The 20834-nt window shown below is 35.4% G+C and overlaps 2 protein-coding genes and 1 pseudogene across 5 annotated transcripts; 2 read left to right on the top strand and 1 right to left on the bottom strand.

Annotated features, from left to right (window-relative positions):
- Window positions 1-750: 750 nt before the first annotated feature.
- Window positions 751-6178, bottom strand: LOC130742636 (uncharacterized). 4 transcript variants are annotated; one of them, XM_057594740.1, is made up of 5 exons: window positions 5990-6178; window positions 3767-3822; window positions 2755-3015; window positions 2558-2679; window positions 751-1098 (listed from the first exon to the last, which is right to left on the bottom strand). In XM_057594740.1, the coding sequence occupies exons 3-5, from the start codon at window positions 3002-3004 to the stop codon at window positions 934-936; spliced, it is 537 nt and encodes a 178-aa protein (XP_057450723.1). In that variant the 5' UTR covers window positions 3005-3015; window positions 3767-3822; window positions 5990-6178; the 3' UTR covers window positions 751-933. The 4 variants fall into 4 exon arrangements, with proteins under 4 accessions (XP_057450723.1, XP_057450724.1, XP_057450721.1 ...); XM_057594741.1 differs by having other exon boundaries at window positions 2755-3010; XM_057594738.1 differs by lacking the exon at window positions 3767-3822.
- A 1397-nt stretch (window positions 6179-7575) lies between these two features.
- On the top strand, window positions 7576-11609 carry LOC130749711 (endochitinase A-like; annotated as a pseudogene).
- Window positions 11610-15441: 3832 nt separating this feature from the next.
- LOC130749699 (thioredoxin H-type-like) lies at window positions 15442-19646 on the top strand. Its single transcript, XM_057603081.1, has 5 exons — window positions 15442-15629; window positions 16182-16297; window positions 17740-17868; window positions 18811-18933; window positions 19414-19646. The coding sequence occupies exons 2-5, from the start codon at window positions 16229-16231 to the stop codon at window positions 19561-19563; spliced, it is 471 nt and encodes a 156-aa protein (XP_057459064.1). The 5' UTR covers window positions 15442-15629; window positions 16182-16228; the 3' UTR covers window positions 19564-19646.
- The last annotated feature ends 1188 nt before the right edge of the window (window positions 19647-20834 follow it).

Raw genomic sequence — 20834 nt, 5'->3', positions numbered from 1 at the left:
TAGTAATTTTACTATTTTTTTGTATAAGCAAGAGTAACTTGACCTTAATCTTGGCTCTTGGGTAATCTAAATAACCCCTTTATCTAATGCTGCGGGGAAAAATATTTATAAAAATTGGTTTTTAATCCTCATTAATAAAATGATTTATTTTGGCCCCTCATTTTTAAAGTATTTTAATTACGGTTCCAATATTCAAATATATGTGCCATAGAACTTACAAGCGACAAATGGTTGCTTGCAAATTTAGCATCAAAAATTTCTGCGAATTTACTAACAAATTTTACCTGTAAATTTTCTTTCAAAGTTTACCACAGGGAAAAATATTTTCACAATAAAATTTGAGTGAAAAAGAATTTGTTTTACGAAGGTTTAAAACCCTCGTTAAACATTGTTTTGTTTTTGTCTCTTTTTTAAACGATAGTTTGTGGTAGTTAAAAACATTCTTAAAAACATGTTTGTCGAATTGATGGTTGATAGTTGATACTAACTATACCTTGGGTAATGAAAAGGAAAGATACAAGCTCACCAATCACCATACATATGTATAGATCAAAACCCACGATAAGTGAGACTACAAACGTCTCACACCCGTCAATTTGAACTGCAAGATTTTGTAATATGTAGCTAGCAGCAGAGACAAATGTTTTTTTATAAATAATTTTCCACAAAAATGAGTGAGCATATAATATATATATATATATATATGTATATATATATATATATTTATATATCTCTAGGGACAGGAAAGGATTGAGAAAGTAAGGAGGAGCTTCACACGTCCATTTGTCAGAAGGAAAAACTGCTTAAAATAAGTAGAGTTGCCCAAATAGCAGACATCATTGAACATATTGAAAATATGAGAAGTGTGAAGAGAGTTCAAAGTACTAACAAGTTGACCATTATTATCAATTGTAGAAGAGGTCATAAGCAAAATTAAGCCATAGAATTTTTCTTCTCTTTCTCAAGTCGCTGCAATTCAGCCAGCCTCTCTGCCCACGCTCTTTCCCTTGCAACTGCAGCCATTTTACGCTCTACTCTCTTAATGCTTTTCTTCCGGTTAGCCTCTTGCATCTGAGCTTTCCTTTTCTTCCTTTCAGCCTGTACGCAAAAAAGAGTCCACATTGAACATATGTTTATCTTAGGAGTGAAACTAATAAACATAATTTCTGTCCAAAGCCTATATGATCGATATGAAACTAAGGTCCACCAAGTTCTACCAATTTTGAACCAATACTAGAGAGAAACTTAACTAAAAAAGTCACAATTTAAAATAGCACAGGTATCTTGATAAGTTTTCAGAAAACTACCCCACCCTAATTCATAAGCAGCTCCCAATTCATAAAAAATGGACATAACCAACACCATTTAGCCTCAGCAAATTGTGAAGTTGTATAAAACAAACCATTTTAATTAATTTTCACTTGACAGTCAATTACTTGTCAAATAATGCCAATATATTGACCACATGATGATATGATACCGTAAAAAAATACATATCGATAAACTCCACCAGTTATTGAATTCAAATTTCTAAGCTGTGGTCATTCTGGCTATAGGCATGAACATGGAATAATTTTGAGTTTTGACATACAATAGGAAATTAACTTGCCACTGAAGTAAAATAGTTGCATTTGAAGCTTGCACCACCTGGTCTGGCTAAATGGAGTTAGTTGCATTTTTTAGAAGTGATGTTATGAATGTTATGGAAGTACAAGACAAATGCAGTCAAAAGAAGCAGAGATGTAGTTATAAAATGTTCTGTCAATGAAAAACAAACAGAGGTTGATGCTTTCAAGGGTAAGAGTCCATGCATTCACTCCTAGACTAGAGCTTTTGTGAAGGATCATTAGACCCTATCATTCATAATTATTCACTTCATTGATGCTACAAGTCTTTGTGAATGACTATTAGACCCATCTATCATTCGTAATTATTTTCTTTCATTTATGCTACAAGTCACTCAAAGCAAACATGAGGCAAAATTCATGTAAGTTAACTCCAGGGAAAGCATCTCGAGACCCAGTTTAGTTCATGCTCTAATATTATTATTATCAATCTAAAAAAGCAAAAGTGCAAATGCTAAACAAGTGAATGATAATACAGCATGTGATCTTTCATTATAAACCACTCTAAAAACCAAAAGATAACACTATTCTTCCAAACCCATTCGCCTTATTAAACAACCAGATAGATGATACAGTTCCCTAATGGACAATATTCAAAAACTCCTAACACTCCCGTATTACATCATCAGATATCCCACCCACCATGTTATTGAATCATTAAGACTAAATCATGGCATGGTTTTTCCAATCAAATGGTCTTCTCCAATATTAAATAACATGACTCTCATAACATGAAACTATTTAAGAATGAATATTCCTTTGGAAACCGCCATCCATTTCTCACAAGATCAACAAGCACAACGAAATTTCCAACAGAAGCATTACATTTAAAAAAATGGTTATTATTTTGTTTAATCACCAGCAAAAAACACTCTTAATACTCATAAACCCTCCAATACTCATTGCCTAACAGGTAAAGGGCTAGAGCTCACCAATATAAAGGCACGGTGCTGCCTCATGCGTTTCTTCTCATTCCTTCTCTTGACACTCCCTTCGTTTGGTTTATTTGGAAGTATGGGTTCACCAGGTGTGTATTGAACCCAAGCATAAGGCCCTGAACAACATAAAAAGTTAGAAGTTTGTGATCAAATTTGAAAACAGAAGCATGAAAAATGAAAATCCAACTCACCAGGGGGTCTCAAGCTAGCCCTCTTTCGACGGGGTTTATCAGAGGGTCGTCTCTTAGGGAAGCGTGTGTCCGTCAAGCTATGGAAGTGATTCCGAAGGGGGAAAAGCCATTGGGGCTGTTTGCAAGGAGATGCCAAAGAAGTAGAAAACAATGCAATCGTAGGATTGGTGGAGATTTGTGAAGTTAAGGTTCTAGATGTTGAGAGAGACAAAGGGCGAATAATGTTCCTCAGGGCTCCTATGAATCCCATTTCTCTCTGCACTAATTAGAAAATATCATTTCTCATGCACAGCTCGCCTTAAGGCACCAATGTAGAATTTCCTCTGAGGAAAATTTTGTATAAATATTTCAAATGTAATCTATTCATTGGAAACTAGGATTACAAGAAAGCAAGATTCAAAGCAATGCAGATTGCAATCATTATTTGAGCATACAAATATAATAGGCAACATATATGTGCACAACATAGCCAAAATTCAGCACCCAGTGCAATACCCACTACAAATAAACATATTTCTATTTATGTAATCTTATCTTTTCTTCTTGACGAAAGTAAAGAAAAAAATCTTCAGAACATAAATTTTTTAACTCATCAGAAGAGCTTCCAAAATTAGTCACAGGATTAAATGCCATACCAAACCATATATTCAAATACAGATACACTCATTAGTAGCATGTATTTACAAGTCACAAGGGTTTAGCGGAATACAGGGCGGGCCATCTTCGAAGATGACTTTAAATCTACAGAGGGTATTAACAATAATAGCAACACCATCTACATCTCCACGACTGGGGAATTGACCTTTAGCATGGATCCAACAAGGAATTCCTTAACATAATTGATCAAAGTTTCCAAAGTTCACAGTCACACCCTTTTCAGTTTATCCCAGCATGTTATTGTACCTATTAACTTAATTTTGTTTGACACCTTTTAGAAGCATGGGCTAACCAGCGACAAATTTTAAAAACTGAAAGTGTAAATACTTTTCTCAATAACATAAATGAAGCTTACATCAAATGTAATGCAATAAAGGATACCCACGTGCTTATATATTCCAACATACTCTTCTGTCAAATTCAACAAAAACTAACGATATCAGTTCATAGCGCATTAACTAACATCCCAAATTGTTAACCAAAGATCATATGCAGCTACAGTTACATTATTATTTCAATACAGAAATCATCAAGAAAATCCTAGAAGAACCATCAATATTATAATCGACACCTCCACTTTATCATGGTCAAAACATCATTTTTGCTTATCAAATTAAATAACCAATTAAACAATCATATAACCATTAGTTCCAGAAGAATCTCAAAACTTTTTAAGCTTAAAGTTCGCTGCCAACAGTCCTAAACCAGAGCAACAAAAGACAGAAAGAGTACATCCTAACATACAACTCATTTTAAATCATAAAAACCAGAGACAAACACAGGGAAGAAGGGGTGTGAAGAAATATATTTACAAACAAAATTCTATAACGAAAACAACAGTAAACCATGAGACCCTAAGGCCTAAACGGATAAACCTATTCTAAGTCGCATAGTCCATAAGTGAGGAAACCCTTGAACCACAGTGATTTAGTTAGAAGAAACAGTACAGCATCACCATAGTCCTGCAAGCATGAATTATCCTCTTGAAAGCATGAATCTCTTCTTTTCCTAAAGTACCCAATATTTCAATCACAATCAACCAACACTTTTTAATCCAGAAATCAGAAATTAAACTAGAATTTCATAATCCCTCATAAACCCCGACTACCCAAAATCAGTTCAGTAGGAGAATAAGAATAGTTTCTCAAGCAGGCAACACATTACATGCATCCAAAACCTGAAATAAAATCAGAACTTATACTTGATAGCTTGACCTAAATTTGCAGTAAGAGCTTTTGGCAAGTGTTGTTTCAGAGCCGAATAACTAAAACTCTCAAGACAGGCAAATCACATTTGAAACTCTAACAAGCAAAACAAGGAAAACCCTAAGGATCGAGGAATTCGTGACAGCCTACGACACACACAAATAGGAAAAAGCGACGTGCATTATGGAGCTTGATGGTTAGTTAGACAACTCCTACATGTTATGGGGTGTGGCTGCTTGGTCGTGAACATGAGGGGGTGAACTTCAGGATCAGCTTCTTTCTCCTTCATCATGTGGAAAACAGAATCTAGGCATTCCTTGCCCTCCACTATTATGTACCTTTGGTTCTTAAAGGAATTAAATGACCAATTTGGTGTTGTTAGATCTCAAGTATTACGACTGGATCCCTTGCCCTCCTTGAATATTCCTTTTCTATAATCTACAACATGAAAAACAATATGGACTCGTGCATAAAAGAGATCTTCAAGCAGTGATTAATGCAGCTGAGGGAAGAAGATCATATGGCAGATGTAGAGATAATTTCAGTCATAAACAATGAACCTATGGCAGGAAAATAGGACATATCATGGTAGTGTGCCATTAGAAGCCGGATACAGAGATTTGGGAGACCTTCCTTATGTAAAGAAGGAAGTCATATTCAATAGAGCAGATGCTGGATTTGCTTATGATAGCCAGTAAGTGGACTTTCCAGATTAACTGGGTAAGGGGGAGACAACTCTATCTCCAAGGTTTTACCAAAATGAGGTAGGAGCAGAATATGTGATCCGGGAGTATTTTAGGGGGTAGCACAGCAACAGTCGACAATAGCTCGTGAGTATTTGTCTAGCCTAAAATCTCTGGGAACAACAATAAGTGGACTTGTAATGTTAACCGTAGGTCAATTTACCGGCAAATAATTCAGTGGCGGTACGTCATACTAATCCTTTTCTTTACAATTCATTTCTATGACCTGATTAAAACTCTCTCATCAGCTTCACCCTGTGACCAACCAATCCCACTGTCTCACCCTAAGATGGTTCATGTCCAAAAATTCAACTTTTTCCAGGAAAACAAGACAAGCCGAGTTGCCAATAATCGGGGCAATCCCAATGTTTTGATAATAAAAGCTTTTAAAGTTTTGAGTTTGATTTTTCTATACTCATTCTTCTACACTAGCAGTATATCACTATCTAGCTTAGCATTGCAAATTGCAAAGGTAATCAAGCTTGACCCCTTTTCACTACAAATTACAAAAACTGATACAAAATAAAAACTACAAAATCTGACTTCATGAAAGCTTACAGTGGGAAAACAAAAAATGTGGATCATTTTGCTACCTCAACTCTCAACGAATGGAAGATGCGGTATTATTACCTGGGTTGGTGAGTTCGCCGCCGATTCGGGTTTGATACGGAGGCTGAGTCGAAAAACCTAAGAAAATGAGAGTGAGGGTGAACCATCCATCTCGTTGTTAGTGCGTGGGAAGTTCGTGTATAAAATATTGAACCTGAATGTTAATTTTGACTTTTGACTTCTTCTCTTTCATGACTTCATCCTAGTTGTCTCCTTCACCAGTCGGGAATTTGGAAGGCACTCTGCCGAATCACGACCTAAAAAGAGAGGCTCATCACAAATTCATAATTATAATAATTAATTATGATTAATGTCACTTAATTTAGGATAATAAGAAATGTCAACAGTTCTCGTAACTGTGTACATGCAAGGCACTTAGGTTCTTAGATAAATAAAGAAAATTTGTATTTGTTATTAATTCACCCCTCCTTGGTTCATAAATAACCCTTCTATGTAATTGTTATAAGAATTAGAAATTAATGAAATGTATATCAATGTAATTTTTGTCTCTTCTATTCTCAACTTTTCTACCTCTTATATCTTTTTCAAAATACATATAATAAAATTTTAGAATGAGTGTTTAGATTTCCGTTGGAAAAGTGTAAAAACACATTCAGTCAATTAATCTTTAGTCCTATTGATTTTTTTTTTTCTCTTATAATTTATGCGAATGTGACATCCCCAAAGAAAAAAATTGTGTGGTTTATAGAGTTAAAGATCATAAAATCATTACTACTAATAGCCAATTGTTTTAACCCTAAATAATAGTAATATTGGAAGTAGGGCCCATTGCAAATGGTTAAAACTTAGAAGTATCCTCACCCCATACTTGATACTTGATTTACCTTTACATAACCGAAGACTAGGCTTCAAGAGTCCGTTCCCCAAGTTTCGTGGGAAAAGAATGTAATCCATGACTATGATCACAGGTGCCAGCGGAAATCATGTACAATGAGGTCACAACAAGGATTGTAAAATTGCATTGGCAGGGAAGGAAGGGACAGTTGAAGATGTTTCTTCTTCACAAATCAATTACCACATAGGCTAAACCCAATTATACCAATACTTTTCCCTTGTGGGATGGGGGAGTAAAGGAAAATGAAGGGAAAATATGGGGAAGTAAAGGAAAATGTAGACAAATCATGTTGTGGGGGAACCAATTTGAGCGATAACCAATCTTGATATCTACTTTTGTCGCGGTTTTTTACTTCATTAAGTGAGTAAAAAATATTAACTTTTCACTTTATAGTGGTAAAAAAAATCTACAAAAGTGAGTGTCGTGAGTAATTTTGTGTATGTGTATGTCGTATATATTTTTCTTTTTGCAAACATCAAACACTTTTTATATCTATTTCCGTATCCAGTGAACATAAAACACTTGTTAGCTGCCATAATTGAGCATATCACAATAGAAAGGAAGGAATATAGAGACAAGAAGTAGGAATGGCATGAATGCAGGAGTTAAGTTACAGTTGAATCCCCCGACACACTCGGGTCGTGTTTTGTGATTGAAGTACAAATAATAGAATGATTTTGCTTAGCTTTCCATCTACTGTACTGTACTCTCATTCTCCCAATCCATTCCAAGCTGCAGCATAATTTGCAGTATCCTTCACTATAATACAATACAATACGTGTGTGTGAATTGGTGTGTGAATTGGCATCATGAACAGAAGGAATGTGAATGAGCACTATCACCGCCAAGGTCACACCTTCTATATGCTCCTAACTTCTAACATTTTCTTATGATCACTCCCTTCAATACCTTATTGCATTGTCATTAAGTTATGGTTATGGGTTTTGAATCGCGTATGGAAGGGCTTATTTGAGTTTTTTCATTACGTACAAACTATTTCAAGCTTATTTCAATAGGCTTTTCAATTTAGTTTATAAATAAGCACTTATTAGCTGTTACCCAAGTGTACCCTTGAAATTTTTAGTTTCAGTCATATCTGCCCTTTATTAATTAAATTAGGCCATGGAATCTGCAACTTTCTGTTTTGTTTTGGAGGTGATCAAATCAGTGATGTGTTTTCAATGTGTAATTTAGCTTCACTAGTGTGTTTTTATGGATGCAGAATCAGCAAAACTGACCTTTGGGATTGATGATCTATTGTTATCCACGGAAGGAGGAAAACATGATTATGATTGGTATAATTCTCACTCACTTCTAGTTTATCATATCTTTTGATGTTATTAGTTATTACTCCACTAGATAATGTTCATTTGTGTATCAGTTAAGAAGGTTTAATTGGGCAATTGTTGTACCAATACGGTTGAGTTGAATCTCTTTCTTAAATTTGCCCTGAAAAATAAAGAATAACATATTAAGAAGACTAGTATTACACCTATTAGAGAAATTGGGAAGGGTGTGCATTCTTAGTTGCTTGGAGGGGGTAGAATCATATTCTTGTACTGTTTATTCTACCAAATGCAGAATTTTTAATCTCATTTTCCACAATGCTTGATTCCATCATGTATAAGTAAATGAAACTAATTGAAAACAGACGCTTCACTAAAGATTCATATGAACTATTTTAGATTACATCGTTTTAGTGTGTTTACTAAGTTGATAAAAAACACATTCACTCCAATGACACAAGACACATGAATTGGCAAAAAACAAATTCAAACTTCATTTGGCATATGCGCTGACAGAAATACAAATACACTCTTAGTGGTTGGCTTCATATTTCCTCGCCTTTTGAAGTGATATAGTACAACTTCTAATTGTTTTACTTATAAATTATCACCAGAAAATAAAATATGGTCCCAGATGACAAATTTTGTCACATGAATAAACTATCATCTCTACTCTATTTGTAAATATTGCTACCCTGTGTCATAGGCTTCTCACTCCCCCGAGGACCCTTGATTTCCCATCATCAAAAGGTAAATCCCAGCAAACTTTGGTACCTCCAACTCCAAGAAGCAGTTTGGGTAGATCAACTTCGAACACAAATATTTCTAAGGTATGTTCATCTAACAATTTCTCATTTCCCTCATACAAGTTCAAGTTATAAGCCTAGTACTGTTGCCCACACTTTTTTAATGCTTGAATTAATATGATCTTCAACCTCTACTGAATGTTTACTAGTGATTTGTTTGATGAGCTATTAGTTATCAGTTCTGAGTGCGGAAGAATTAACAGTTTGGGGAGTCAAGCCACTTCTGTATATGACAATCCACCAGTAATTTTGACAAATTCAACTGCAGTTTTAAATATCTGTTGAGAAGTCTTAGCAACCCTAACCTCTAAGCTAGCTTTTGGAGTAGAGTTAGGACTAGTCCGAATTCTAATATTCTTAGAACTAGGCATAACACAACTTCTAATTAAGATGGTATCAGAGTCTATCCTAAATCTGTTTATTCGAAACCACCTGCATATAAGCCACTCGCAGATGCAGATTCCACCCTTCAAATGTTCGACTCTGGGCATGATGGGGTGTGTTGAGAAGTCTCACATTGATTACAGATATGACCAAAAGAGTACTTATAAAGAGTATAACAACCCTCACCCCTACGCTAAATTTTTTAGGGAGAGTTAGACCTAACCCGAGTTCTAAGAATATCTGTTTACAACTCTCAGATATTAAACTAAGCATACTATACTCAAAAGAACAAAATGGTGCAACATTTGTTGTAATTCCTCAGATTACCTGCATGGGGGAAATCAATATGAAACCAAAAAGAATCATGTACCAGGAGAAAATATTGTCTAGAATTAGTGAACCTGAAAGAGGACTTGTTGGAAAATGTGAGCTAGATGCTGTCTTAATTGATAATCACATATCTTTCAGGTTTCAGCCTCAAACAATCAATCTAGACCAGCAACAAGAAGCAGTTCAGTGAGCCGGCCTACCATCTCTAGTTCAATGCGCAACACCAATTCTTCAAACAGATCCTCATCCATCCTCAAGAATAGGCCATCTTCCCCCATAATCGGCTCTCCGTCTGCAATAAGATCTTCCACTCCATTGCGACCCTCCATACCCTCCAGAGCACCCTCTCCTGCTGACAAAAGCAGACAATCCAATCCTACTTGCAGGCCTGCAAACTCACATCCCTCATCTTCTCGGTCACCTTCTTGGCCTTCTACTCCCACTCGCCGCCATTTATTGCCATCTCCATCTCCCACAACAGCTTCCTTATCAACTGGACCATTAAATGGGCGCAATTCGCGACCCCAGCTACTTGTTGTTCCACCTGATTTTCCCCTTGAAACACCACCAAACCTCAGAACAACATTGCCTAATAGACCTGTCTCTGCAGGGAGGTCTCGTCCCGGTGCTAATTCTGCTACTTTGAAGCCAAATCCTGATACACAAGCCTCAGTTACATCTATGTCAAGGAGAAATGGAAGAGTCCCACAAGGCACTGAGGTAGTTACACGGAAATCTGTTCAGGCTCCAATTTCTGTCACAGACAACAATGGATTTGGGAGGGCAATCTCAAAGAAATCATTGGATATGGCTCCTAGACAAATGGTTAGTGAGAATTATATACTTCTCCACTACTGTATAACTAGCAATCAAAGTTCAGAATTCAATGTTCACAGTTATACTATGCCACAACATCAAGTTATTATCTAGTACTTTGAATTAAAAATAATGCATGGACTAAAAGTTATGTTTTGATTTATCATTCTCTTAATGATCCTGTATAATCTGAATTATACCTCTATCATCATATTTTGATCATTTCATGATACCTGCCTGTCTTGTAGCATAACATTCTTAGCAAGAGAACAAAGACCATAATATTTATATTCCCTTTTAATTTAGTCACAAAACTATCACTTTATCTTCACTTTCTTTTCAATTTTCAATTTTTTTTATAGGATATAATGAAAATAAATAAAAGTGGACTGTTTCTTGTACAAAATTTTATGAGTGACACTGCACACACACCTCATTTTTTTTCTCTAACACTCACTTCTTATCTCATCACGTCATATTACATTCATTACTTCTCTTTCTTTTTTTCCTTTCTCCTTTCGCCCCGTGAGTGTTTACACCCATTAGGTGCATACCCAAAATTTTCCAATTTTAAAATCAGGATACAAACTTGAAAACAATGTGACAACCTTTAAAGCTGGGAAACAAGGTGGCAACCAAAATATCTCTTGGTTTATACTTGGCTGCTATTGAATAAGAAGGTTGAAGCTAGTTGGTTCTGTCAAATTTACCTAACCTTTTATTTATTAATCAATTTAGGATACAAGGAACAGCTCAGGAACTGTTCGTTCACTTCCAAGTCCCACACTGTTTCCTCAGAGTATTCGAACTTCAACTCCCAAGGCCTTGAGGAGCCTGCAAACCAGAATCAATAGGATTATTGGAAGAGGAAGAGAGATAGATCATGAAAGACAACACTTTGCAAAACTAAGGGAAGTGGATGTGTACTAGAGTTCTCATCATTATGATGCACTATTGCGTAAAGAAGACTGGAGCAACACAAACTGGCTGCATAGTGGTGATGAGAAGTGTGATCAAGGGCACATATTTGATAAGGGATTTGAGTCAGTGCTTGAGCCTTTTGCCCTCTCATAGCATAATTCCTGGGATGCTCCTTGTCCTAGACAAATTTGTAATAAGGAAATGATTGATGTACTTACAAAATCATGGACATATTTTCGATATTTCATCTAATGGTGTTAACCGCTAAATGATATGTTGAAGCGCGAAAGTATTTTGCCCGATTTTGTATGTGGGTCTATCATTAATTACTCGGGAGAACCTAATATGCACCACTTTTTAGGTGGTGTAATTTTGCACCACCTACTTTGACTGGGTATAGCAGGTCAATACATTATTTTTTTTAAGAAAAAATATCATTAAAAATTTATCATATATTAAATTTATTTAAAAAAAATGTGTTGACCTGTTATAGCATGTTAAAAAAAGTGGTCTAAAATTAAACCACTTTGAAAGTGGTCCACATTAGGGGTCACCTAATTACTCTTTGTAATATGTATTTTATTTTTTTATGTTTCGGAAAGATAATATGTTATTTATTAGGTTAAACATGTGTTTACGTCTATGTAAATTTGATATATTTTTACCAATAAGGTGTAGTACAACATGTTGATAGTTAGACTCCTTAATTATCTAGTCCGACTCAATTCCTATGCGGTGCTTGACGAGAAGCATTTGTTTCATTGTTTGAAGAGGCATACCCACATAATGTGATCAAAATTGATATATTTTAATTTTAGTTCATGTCTAAATTTCATTTTATATTTCTAAAATATAAAGTAAAACTCATGTGAAAGGATTAAAACTAGGGCTGTCCAAAAAAATTTGGTCCGACAGGAACCCACCAAAATCAGGACTTTTTTATGTTGAACCGGCTGGGCAAGTTCGGACTACGGTTCATCCAGGTGAAGAAATCTGTTTTTTGTGGTTTAGACCGATCGGTTTCGGTGTGGGCTCTAGCTCGATCGAACTAGCTCTTAGAAAAAAAAAAGCATCAGCCCAGGTCCAATCCAACCCTAGCCCAGTAGCAATATATATACTCTCACTATCCTTTAACCCTAGCTTTCAGTCGTCACCCTCTTAAACCTAAACCCTAGTCGCCGCCCCACATCACCAATCCACCACTTCTCCTCGAGAGATCACGATCCACCACCACCACCACTTCTCCTCGACACATCACGATCCACCAGCACCACCACTTCTCCTTACTTGTCGTCGACGAGCGATCTGAAGCCACCACCACCACTTCTCTTTCTTCTCCTTGACGGAACGAGCCGAAGCCACCATCACCACCACTTCTCCTCTCTTATCCTCGACAGACCCCACGAGCCACCGCCACCACCATCACTTATCCTCTCCGAGATAATCGCGATCTGTTCAATTCGAATCCGAGCAACCCATTGCCCAATGGCGTACGGTGGCAGACCTAGCTGTTTGGTGTTTTTCCACCCGACCAAAACTAATTTTTGGGCTGAAATCCGCCAGTTGGACAACCCTAATTAAAACTACATGAATTCAATATTTCACAAGAAAATATACGCAAAAAATAGTTATATATGTTTCAACTTCTTTTTTTGGTCGCCTTACAATCACACGAAGAAAGAAAGTCTAGGGAAAGAAACTCCTACAACGTTCTCCCTCACAAAGGAAACAAGAGAAGGAGGCAAATGTCTACAATTAATCAAAAGAGAGCTCTTGGTCAACACACTTATTTGCCTCTTGAAACACATGGGCTAAAAGAAAATGAAACTTGCCAATCTAGGCGAGCCAATTCAGAAATATCCTTGACAAAATCAGCACATGGGTACCTAACACTAATCAGATCACAAGCATTGGTTGTTTTATTGTTTTGTTTGCAAGATTTTGTACAATGGTTGCAAGAACCATTGGTTGTTTCTTCAACAAACATTTGCTTCAACGCTTAAGTCTTCGTTTGAGGGCCAAAATAAAATTATAAATAATCTACAAATTTTTTGGAGGGCCAAACTAAAAAAAAAAAAGAAAATCTACGTAAAATTACTTCTAATCAGCAAAGAGGAAGTATTTTCTATTGTTGCAAGAGATCAAATAAAGAAATAAGATGATTTTTCTTCATAGAAATGAAAAATGATTGGGCATGCAAAGCAAAACATTGTTCTGATACCCTAAAACGAGAATTTGAGAGAAAACATATTTGAGGGAATGAAAAAATGTAAGAAACCATACAACTAAAATAATCAGATACATGACTTGTATAATACATGGTCCCTGCAACTATCAGTAACTAACAGATAATGACCCCTCGAACAAATTGTAGCTAATTGACTGCTTAACAAAATAACAGAGAATTATATATATCAGGTAATAAAAATGTCAAATATATTTTTTGTTTTCTTTGACAGGTAATTAAAACGTTGAATTTCTGTTGAAATTGTTTGCTTTTGAAAGGGAAGAGATGATGTGTGATTTTCATCAAACTGTTTTTCCTTCACTACGAATATTGGAGCTTGCTTTGTCAAATACTCAATGGTAAACATACAACCAATAAGTGTAGAAAAAAAAAAGTCAAGGAGTGGGGTGTGGGAGATCCAGGGATCAAACTCTGAAAGGTGCTGTTTATCTTTCTGATGTACCAAAAAAAATGTTTTTATTAAGTTGGTGGTTTGTCTCTTCCACAAGGCGCAACTCATGCTAGTTTGCTAATAAAAAATTGAGAGAATTTGCTATACCAACAAAGTGTTGGTCCGACTAGAAATGACTTGAGTCTCTTAATTAAATGTTAGAAAACATGTCATTCAAACTGTTTTCTTCTTCTAAAAATTATTTTTAAAAATTGTTTTAAAAACTGAAAACTAAAACTGCAATCAAACAGGCCATAAGAATCTCAATGTAAGGATAGAGTCGTATACATGCCTAGGCCTCCAAAAATATTTAGGCCCCAAAAAAGTTAGTAAGTTTAAGATATACTACTGAGACTTAAAAGAGCTAATAAAACAATGAAAAATTAGGTAATATTAATGGCAACATAGGAAATGTAATGTGAGAAAGAAATGCAACTTTTGGTAGTTATTAGTTGTAATATTTTTTATTAGCAAATTTATATTTTCCAAAAAAAATAAGTAAATAAAATATTCGTTATTTTTACATTCACAAAATTGAAAAAATTAATTTATGTTACGCATAACACTTAGTTTTTTATTATACAAGTTTGCTCTTCACAGCCTTCACTCATAAAAATCGAACCCTCAATTTTTCTTTTTTTTGGTTATAGTAGGAAGTTTAACAACAAACGTAGAAAATACTAACTAATGACATCCAAATACAAGGATGCATACACAAATGAAGGGGGTTCCTCCAAGTTTGAAGCTGAGAACGAGTTCTACCCGCTTCTTAGGCCAGTTGGTCCGTCGTCCTATTTCTATCTCGGTTGATATGAATCAGATGACAGCTCTGAAGAGCCTTGATACAAAGCGCCAACGATCAATTATATCCCCATCCCAATAGTGAGAAGCATCCATATATGGCCCCGCAGGAGCTGAATAAGTTGGAGGCAATCGGATTGGCACACATGGCTCCTATGCCCAAGCTCGACATCATAATTTAACCCCAATTCCATGGTCATAAGCTCCGAATGAAATGGACTACCATGGTTTCTAACAATTATTTTTAACTACTACGACCTTGGATAAACATTCTCCTATTCAAAACAAATTTGATGAGAAATGAGTTATATTACAAAACAATTTTCCTTTTGAAAACAAATTTAAAAGACAATATTAATCAAAGCTGTTACTTCTGAACCGTCAACTGTGTACAACCCCACATGTGACATGGTCAAATTCAATGTTGGCGTTCATACTATGTTTGTTTCCTTGTTCACACGCATGACCTACGCTTTAAGTTTAAGGTTTTCACCTTATTTTCAAAACAATTTTTAATAACTAAATAACAATTTTTTTTATTTCACTAAATAATCATCATTGTCATTCAATTACTATAAATAAACAAACATGTCTGGAAAATTTACAACATTGTTCATAGCAGCATTGTCTGGAAATTGTTGTGTGTTTTCAATCAAAAGAACTCTTCATCTTCCTGGTTACAGAGTACACCTTAGTTTTCCCATTTCACCAATTGCAACAACCAACAACCATCGTTCATTTCACCCCCAAATCACCAAATTAGGGTTAACTGTTTTCTCAACGGTGGGTTTAATTTTTCTCACATTTCTTTCAATTTGTTACCTGTTCTAATCTAATTCCAATAATTATCCTTTCAATTTGTTTAATTTTTAATGGGTTTGTTTTCTTTCATGTTAATTGATGGAAAGTTGGCAACTTTAGTTTTTCATGGGTTTCTTTTTCTTGCATGTTAATGATGGAGAGTTTGCAACTTTAAATCTCAGGATTTAGAAATTGTGTTATTAGAGACAAGCATTTTGTATTTTTTTTTTCTGCATTGTTATTATCATCATCATCATTGGCCATTTAATTTGCTTACTTTGCATTTTGGAAATACTTGGAGCAGTTTTGAGAATATGCATTTTGATTTTCATATTGTCTCCCTTCACTTGTTCCATTTTCACTTCCACCAACCACATCTATCTCTTCTTTCATGCTTGCCAATAGCTTATGAATGAAGGGTGTTGTTTCTTTTGTTTAATCTGTGACTTACTTACCTGTTGTTTGCTGCTCTTTCTCATTGATTTTCATGGACTGAGAAATGTGTAGTGCTGATATTGGTTGTTCTGCTTGCAGGCCTTCTGATTGAAGTTTACAATTTTTTGTGGCTTCAAAATAATTACATGGGGAATTGTGTGGTAAAGGTGAGGTTACTGGGATGCTTATTGAGGCCAAAAAACTCAAAGATTAAGGTACTTATCCTGCACACTTGATGAGCTTTTATATTCAACAGATTACATTACTGTGTGCGCGGGTCTATGTATGTTATAGCATAATAGAGGTTGCGATGATAGTGTAAGGAAGCCATGCTATTTTAACTTGAATTGATAGTGTTCTAACATGCCTTTTCCTTTCTGGCAAAATGAAATTATTTGCTAGCCACATCTACACTTGAACATAACAGATAGATTGGGAAGGAATAGCACGAAAACTAGAGTGGAGAACTGATTAAATGTGAAGGAATTAGAAATGGTAACTATTTAAGCATGCTCAACTGTAATAAAATATCTTATTATCAAACAGTGACGAGTGATCTGTATTTCAAATTCTTCCCCATAGACGCGAGCAACTAATCTAGTCGTAAGTCAGGCCTGGCAGATGATGTTATTGGTAGAGAGGCAAACATATAAGAACTAGAAGTCATAAGTAATTTGATGCTATCTGAAACTATATCAGCGAGATGTGCATTGTTATCACAAAAATTAAAATGCAACTCCTGTATAGGGTGTAATTTGACCGAAGCTCCTCATGGTGAACCTATGATTTATTTGTACATTCTATGTAAAATTGGTCATAACTTGTGAATACGGATAAATGCAAGAGTAAAAAACCACATTAACAGAAGGTAACGACTAGATTAAGTATAATTTTCCAGATTAAGAGATGATTTTTTGTTACATTCTGTCTTAGACCAACATCAACTCTCCTAATGTAAACTATTAGGTCGAAATCTGTAAATGTTTCAGATTTCTAGCACACATTTTTATATAAGAACCCTTTGGAATTCAGCGGGGGTGGCAAGGTTCAAAGTTTTTGCCACTTGGTTAATGAAGCTATGATACTATGTCAAAGACCAACCTTGGTTAGAGCTTAAGCTGTTACGTCTTTTAGGTAGAAGCTCTTGAATGGTTTTGTAGTTCTAACACAATCTATAGTTTACTAGTAATGGAAGATCATCAATCATTTCAAGCTTACAGCAATTTTCCAATTACTCCAGTCTTGGTCCATTTAGTTGTTTATATTGATAACTTATCCATTGAATTTTGACTTTTTTCTTTCTCTATTTTCCTCTTCTCTCTTTCTTTTATTCCTCTTTTTCCTCTCAGTATTATCTTTTTTTTTCCTTAAATTCCTTAAGTTTTTAGAGGTGCACAAGGGGTCATCTTTTGACTTACTATATTTGTGAATGCTTATATTTTTTTTTTTCCTTTTTCCTTGCCCACTCTATTTTTCTGTGTTGTCACAGTGGTTGTGAGAAACCTTTTATCTTAGTGCATGTTTGGATTAGTGCCTGTCAAAATTTATTTTGAATGGAATTATTGAAACAAAGTTGTAATTTATCAGTTCACATCTTCTGTTAAAAAATTCAATAAAGTCAAATGACTGAGAAGTTTCATGTCTCTAATATTTCTAGCACCCTATGACTAAAGATGATGATGATTCTGATCAAGAAGTGGAGTTTGCTTCTGCGAATGTGGAAGTTATTACTACCAAAGAATCTTGGGACCAAAAGTTGGAACAAGCAAGGAGAGATGGAAAAGTTGTAAGTTTTCTTTTATAATTTGTAGCACAAAGAAAAATTTGTAGCACAAAATTATTAAATGCTCGCTGAAGGCCTATTACCATTTTGTTCTGCTGGTTGACTGAACCCTTATTAAGTTGCTATGTTTTTACCATGCATCTGTTATTAGTAGGATGAATAAATCTGTATTCCCAGTCCTTGACAAATGACAACAAAGCTCACAAATGCTATTAGGAATTTCCTGCATATAACTTTAGAAAGAAATCTACATTCAAGAGTCCATATTAAATAGACAAACTGTAGCTTCAACCTAGTTTCTCTTCAATCCATGATGGTTATAGATGATTAACAATATGCGTGCTGTGGTTCAGAATCAGGTGTTATTATTGACTTCCAACTATTCAGTTTGACAAAATATTTCGAAGGACATTTCATGTTAATAGGAAGGCTTATGCTGTAACCTGATATTTTCATAGTTGACATGCATAAATCCTTTGATATACTTTTTAAACTTTGTTAAAGGAATTGGCCTGATATTCTCAAAATTGGTAAGATCCTATTGTTTAGTCTCGACTTTGTTAAAGGAAATAACCGGACATTCTCAAAATTGGCATGTGTAGAACTTATGGTTCATCTATTTTTAAACTTGATTGTCCTATGACTAATCTAGTAGTGGTGTATAATTTGTGAAGATATTTTCTTAGTGTAGTCCACTCAAGGGCATGGTTTTGATGTCTGAACCCATGGATTCTATGTCATCATATGCCTCCTAAAAACCTAATGAGCAAATGCATATGGAGACACTTTTGACGTTGGCCTTTTCCATTCTTTCTGATAAATATATGATTATTTAATTGCTTGTAGATTTTCCACTGTATCCCTTGTTACATTTCTTTTTTTCTTTTGATGAATATACATCTTCTTCTTAGATGCAATATTAATTATAAAGCTTCATTTCAACAGGTTGTTGCAAATTTCAGTGCAACATGGTGTGGTCCTTGCAAGACGATTGCACCTTGTTATTGCGAGTTATCAGAGAAATACCCATCTATTATGTTCTTAGTAGTGGATGTGGACGAATTAACTGTAAGTAGTGAAGCTACAGATATTATTATTATTGTTGTTTTGCTTCATTTTTTTTGTAATAAAGCTTAGTCAAAATATATTAATTTAATTAATCTAGTGTTTCCCTTAACTACGAACAACAACCAAGCTTTTTTCCCGTTGGGTAGGGTCGACTAAATGGATCATACGACGCCATAATGCTTTGTAATGTTTTAATTTTAAAGATTGACCAGTTACCTTTATATCTCTTCTAATGGTTTGGCTTATAATTTTCCTTAGAATTCCTCAATCTCCAAGCCTTTTTGTTATTGTCCATCTCCATCTGGGAATCCCTCGTTAACCGTGTTTCCAAGAGTTCTCTCTGCACAAATTCAAACCATCTAAGAAAAGACTTTACCTTATTTTTAAAAAATAGGAGCTACTCCAACTGTCTATCTATTGATTGTACTTCAAATGAAAACTGTCCTATAACACAATTAAACATGGTTTTATCTATTGCAGGACTTCAGCACTTCCTGGAACATCAAAGCTACACCAACGTTCTTCTTTCTTAGAGATGGACAAGAGATTGACAAATTAATAGGAGCCAACAAGCCAGAGCTGGAGAAGAAGATTGCTTCAGTTTCTTATTCAGTTCTGCACTCTCAATAGTGATTATTGTTTTTGTCCTGTTCAATGATCTTCTCTTCTCTCTTCACAATCCATGGGGGGTGGGGGGGTGGGGGGGTGTATTCTATGTATTTTCCTGTGACTTTGTCATTGGTATTCTTCCTGTAAATAAATGTATGATGTTTCAAATGAATATTTTGCATTCAATTGTCAAATTGATGTCTGTGATTAAAACGAGTTTTGTTTGTAATATAAAAATTGTCTTCTTGCTGTTTTGCAAAATTCTAATTTGGGTCATGGTAATTGGTGGATTTAGTTCTAACAGCACTACCACGTCCCCACGTTACTGTGAAAAGTTTGGAGGCTGATGTTGTGATTTCAGTTAGTGTTAAAATTAGATAAAGAACCAGGTACAAAAGTTCCATGGAAGTGAGTTTGAATAGTTATAGTGTCAAAGCGGCAGGTTCAACCCGCCAACCTGCAAGCGGGGCGGGCCACCAACCTGCCCTGCCCGTCTGCAAACATGGCGGGCCAACTCGCCGCTTTCCATTTAAAAAAGAAACATGTAGTTAAGGCTGCCACTCCAGTGGTCCAAAAACGCAGGCTTCAGAACAATAAAAAAGAATTTCCTACTCCAAAAATTTCCCAGCACAAAGAAATACTAACCCAATGTCAAAGTCTCAAAGAGAGTTAGGGTGACTTGAGTTAGTCGTATTGTTTCTTCTTTACACAGTCTCATTTTTTCACTCCCCTCTTCTTCAATAGAGACTGCGCTGCTGCTCTTGGATGAATGGATGTCATTGAAGGAGAAGGTGGAAGTGATTGAAGGAGGAGATGCCATTGTGCGGGGCGGGTTAGACTTTTCCAAACCGCGTTTCATGCGAGCTAGCCTGCACCGGCCTGGTTTTAGGTGGGCTACGTGTGGACAGGGCTGGTTGTCTGCTTTGCCATGCTATTATATGTATTTGGATTTATGTTTCTTTTTGTCAATGTTTTGGTGATATTTGACGAAGTATTCATATACAATGGGTTGATCATTTTCTCTTCAAATAAGAGCTTCAAGTGTAAAAAAGGAATTTATTACTTTTAATGTACACATCTAATTTGTCTTTATTTTATAAAATGGTGACAATGAGGTTTGAAGTTTGAACATATAATCTCATAAATTTAAGAATGATGTATTTGGTATATAACTTAATCAAGCAACCACAATGTGGTGTGATAGTTAGCTCATCTCATTCCTTAATCATGAGTTCGGAAGTTTGATCGTTATTTATGAAAATAAAGTGCATTTCATGCCCAACCCACTATGA

This window comes from Lotus japonicus, chromosome 3 (genome assembly GCF_012489685.1).
Source record: "Lotus japonicus ecotype B-129 chromosome 3, LjGifu_v1.2".
NCBI classification, from domain to species: Eukaryota; Viridiplantae; Streptophyta; class Magnoliopsida; order Fabales; family Fabaceae; genus Lotus; species Lotus japonicus.
The sequence above is the reverse complement of the archived record's forward strand: the minus strand, read 5'-3'. Positions and strand labels throughout refer to the sequence as shown.

Coding starts and splice junctions, on each gene's coding strand:
- LOC130742636 (XM_057594740.1), bottom strand. CDS start 3,004: ATGGGATTCATAGGAGCCCTGAGGAACATTATTCGCCCTTTGTCTCTC. Junction 2,680..2,754: donor GGCTAGCTTGAGACCCCCTG/GTGAGTTGGATT, acceptor TATGTTGTTCAG/GGCCTTATGCTTGGGTTCAA. Junction 1,099..2,557: donor AGCACCGTGCCTTTATATTG/GTGAGCTCTAGC, acceptor TTTTGCGTACAG/GCTGAAAGGAAGAAAAGGAA.
- LOC130749699 (XM_057603081.1), top strand. CDS start 16,229: ATGGGGAATTGTGTGGTAAAGGTGAGGTTACTGGGATGCTTATTGAGG. Junction 17,869..18,810: donor CAAGGAGAGATGGAAAAGTT/GTAAGTTTTCTT, acceptor TCATTTCAACAG/GTTGTTGCAAATTTCAGTGC. Junction 18,934..19,413: donor TGGATGTGGACGAATTAACT/GTAAGTAGTGAA, acceptor TATCTATTGCAG/GACTTCAGCACTTCCTGGAA.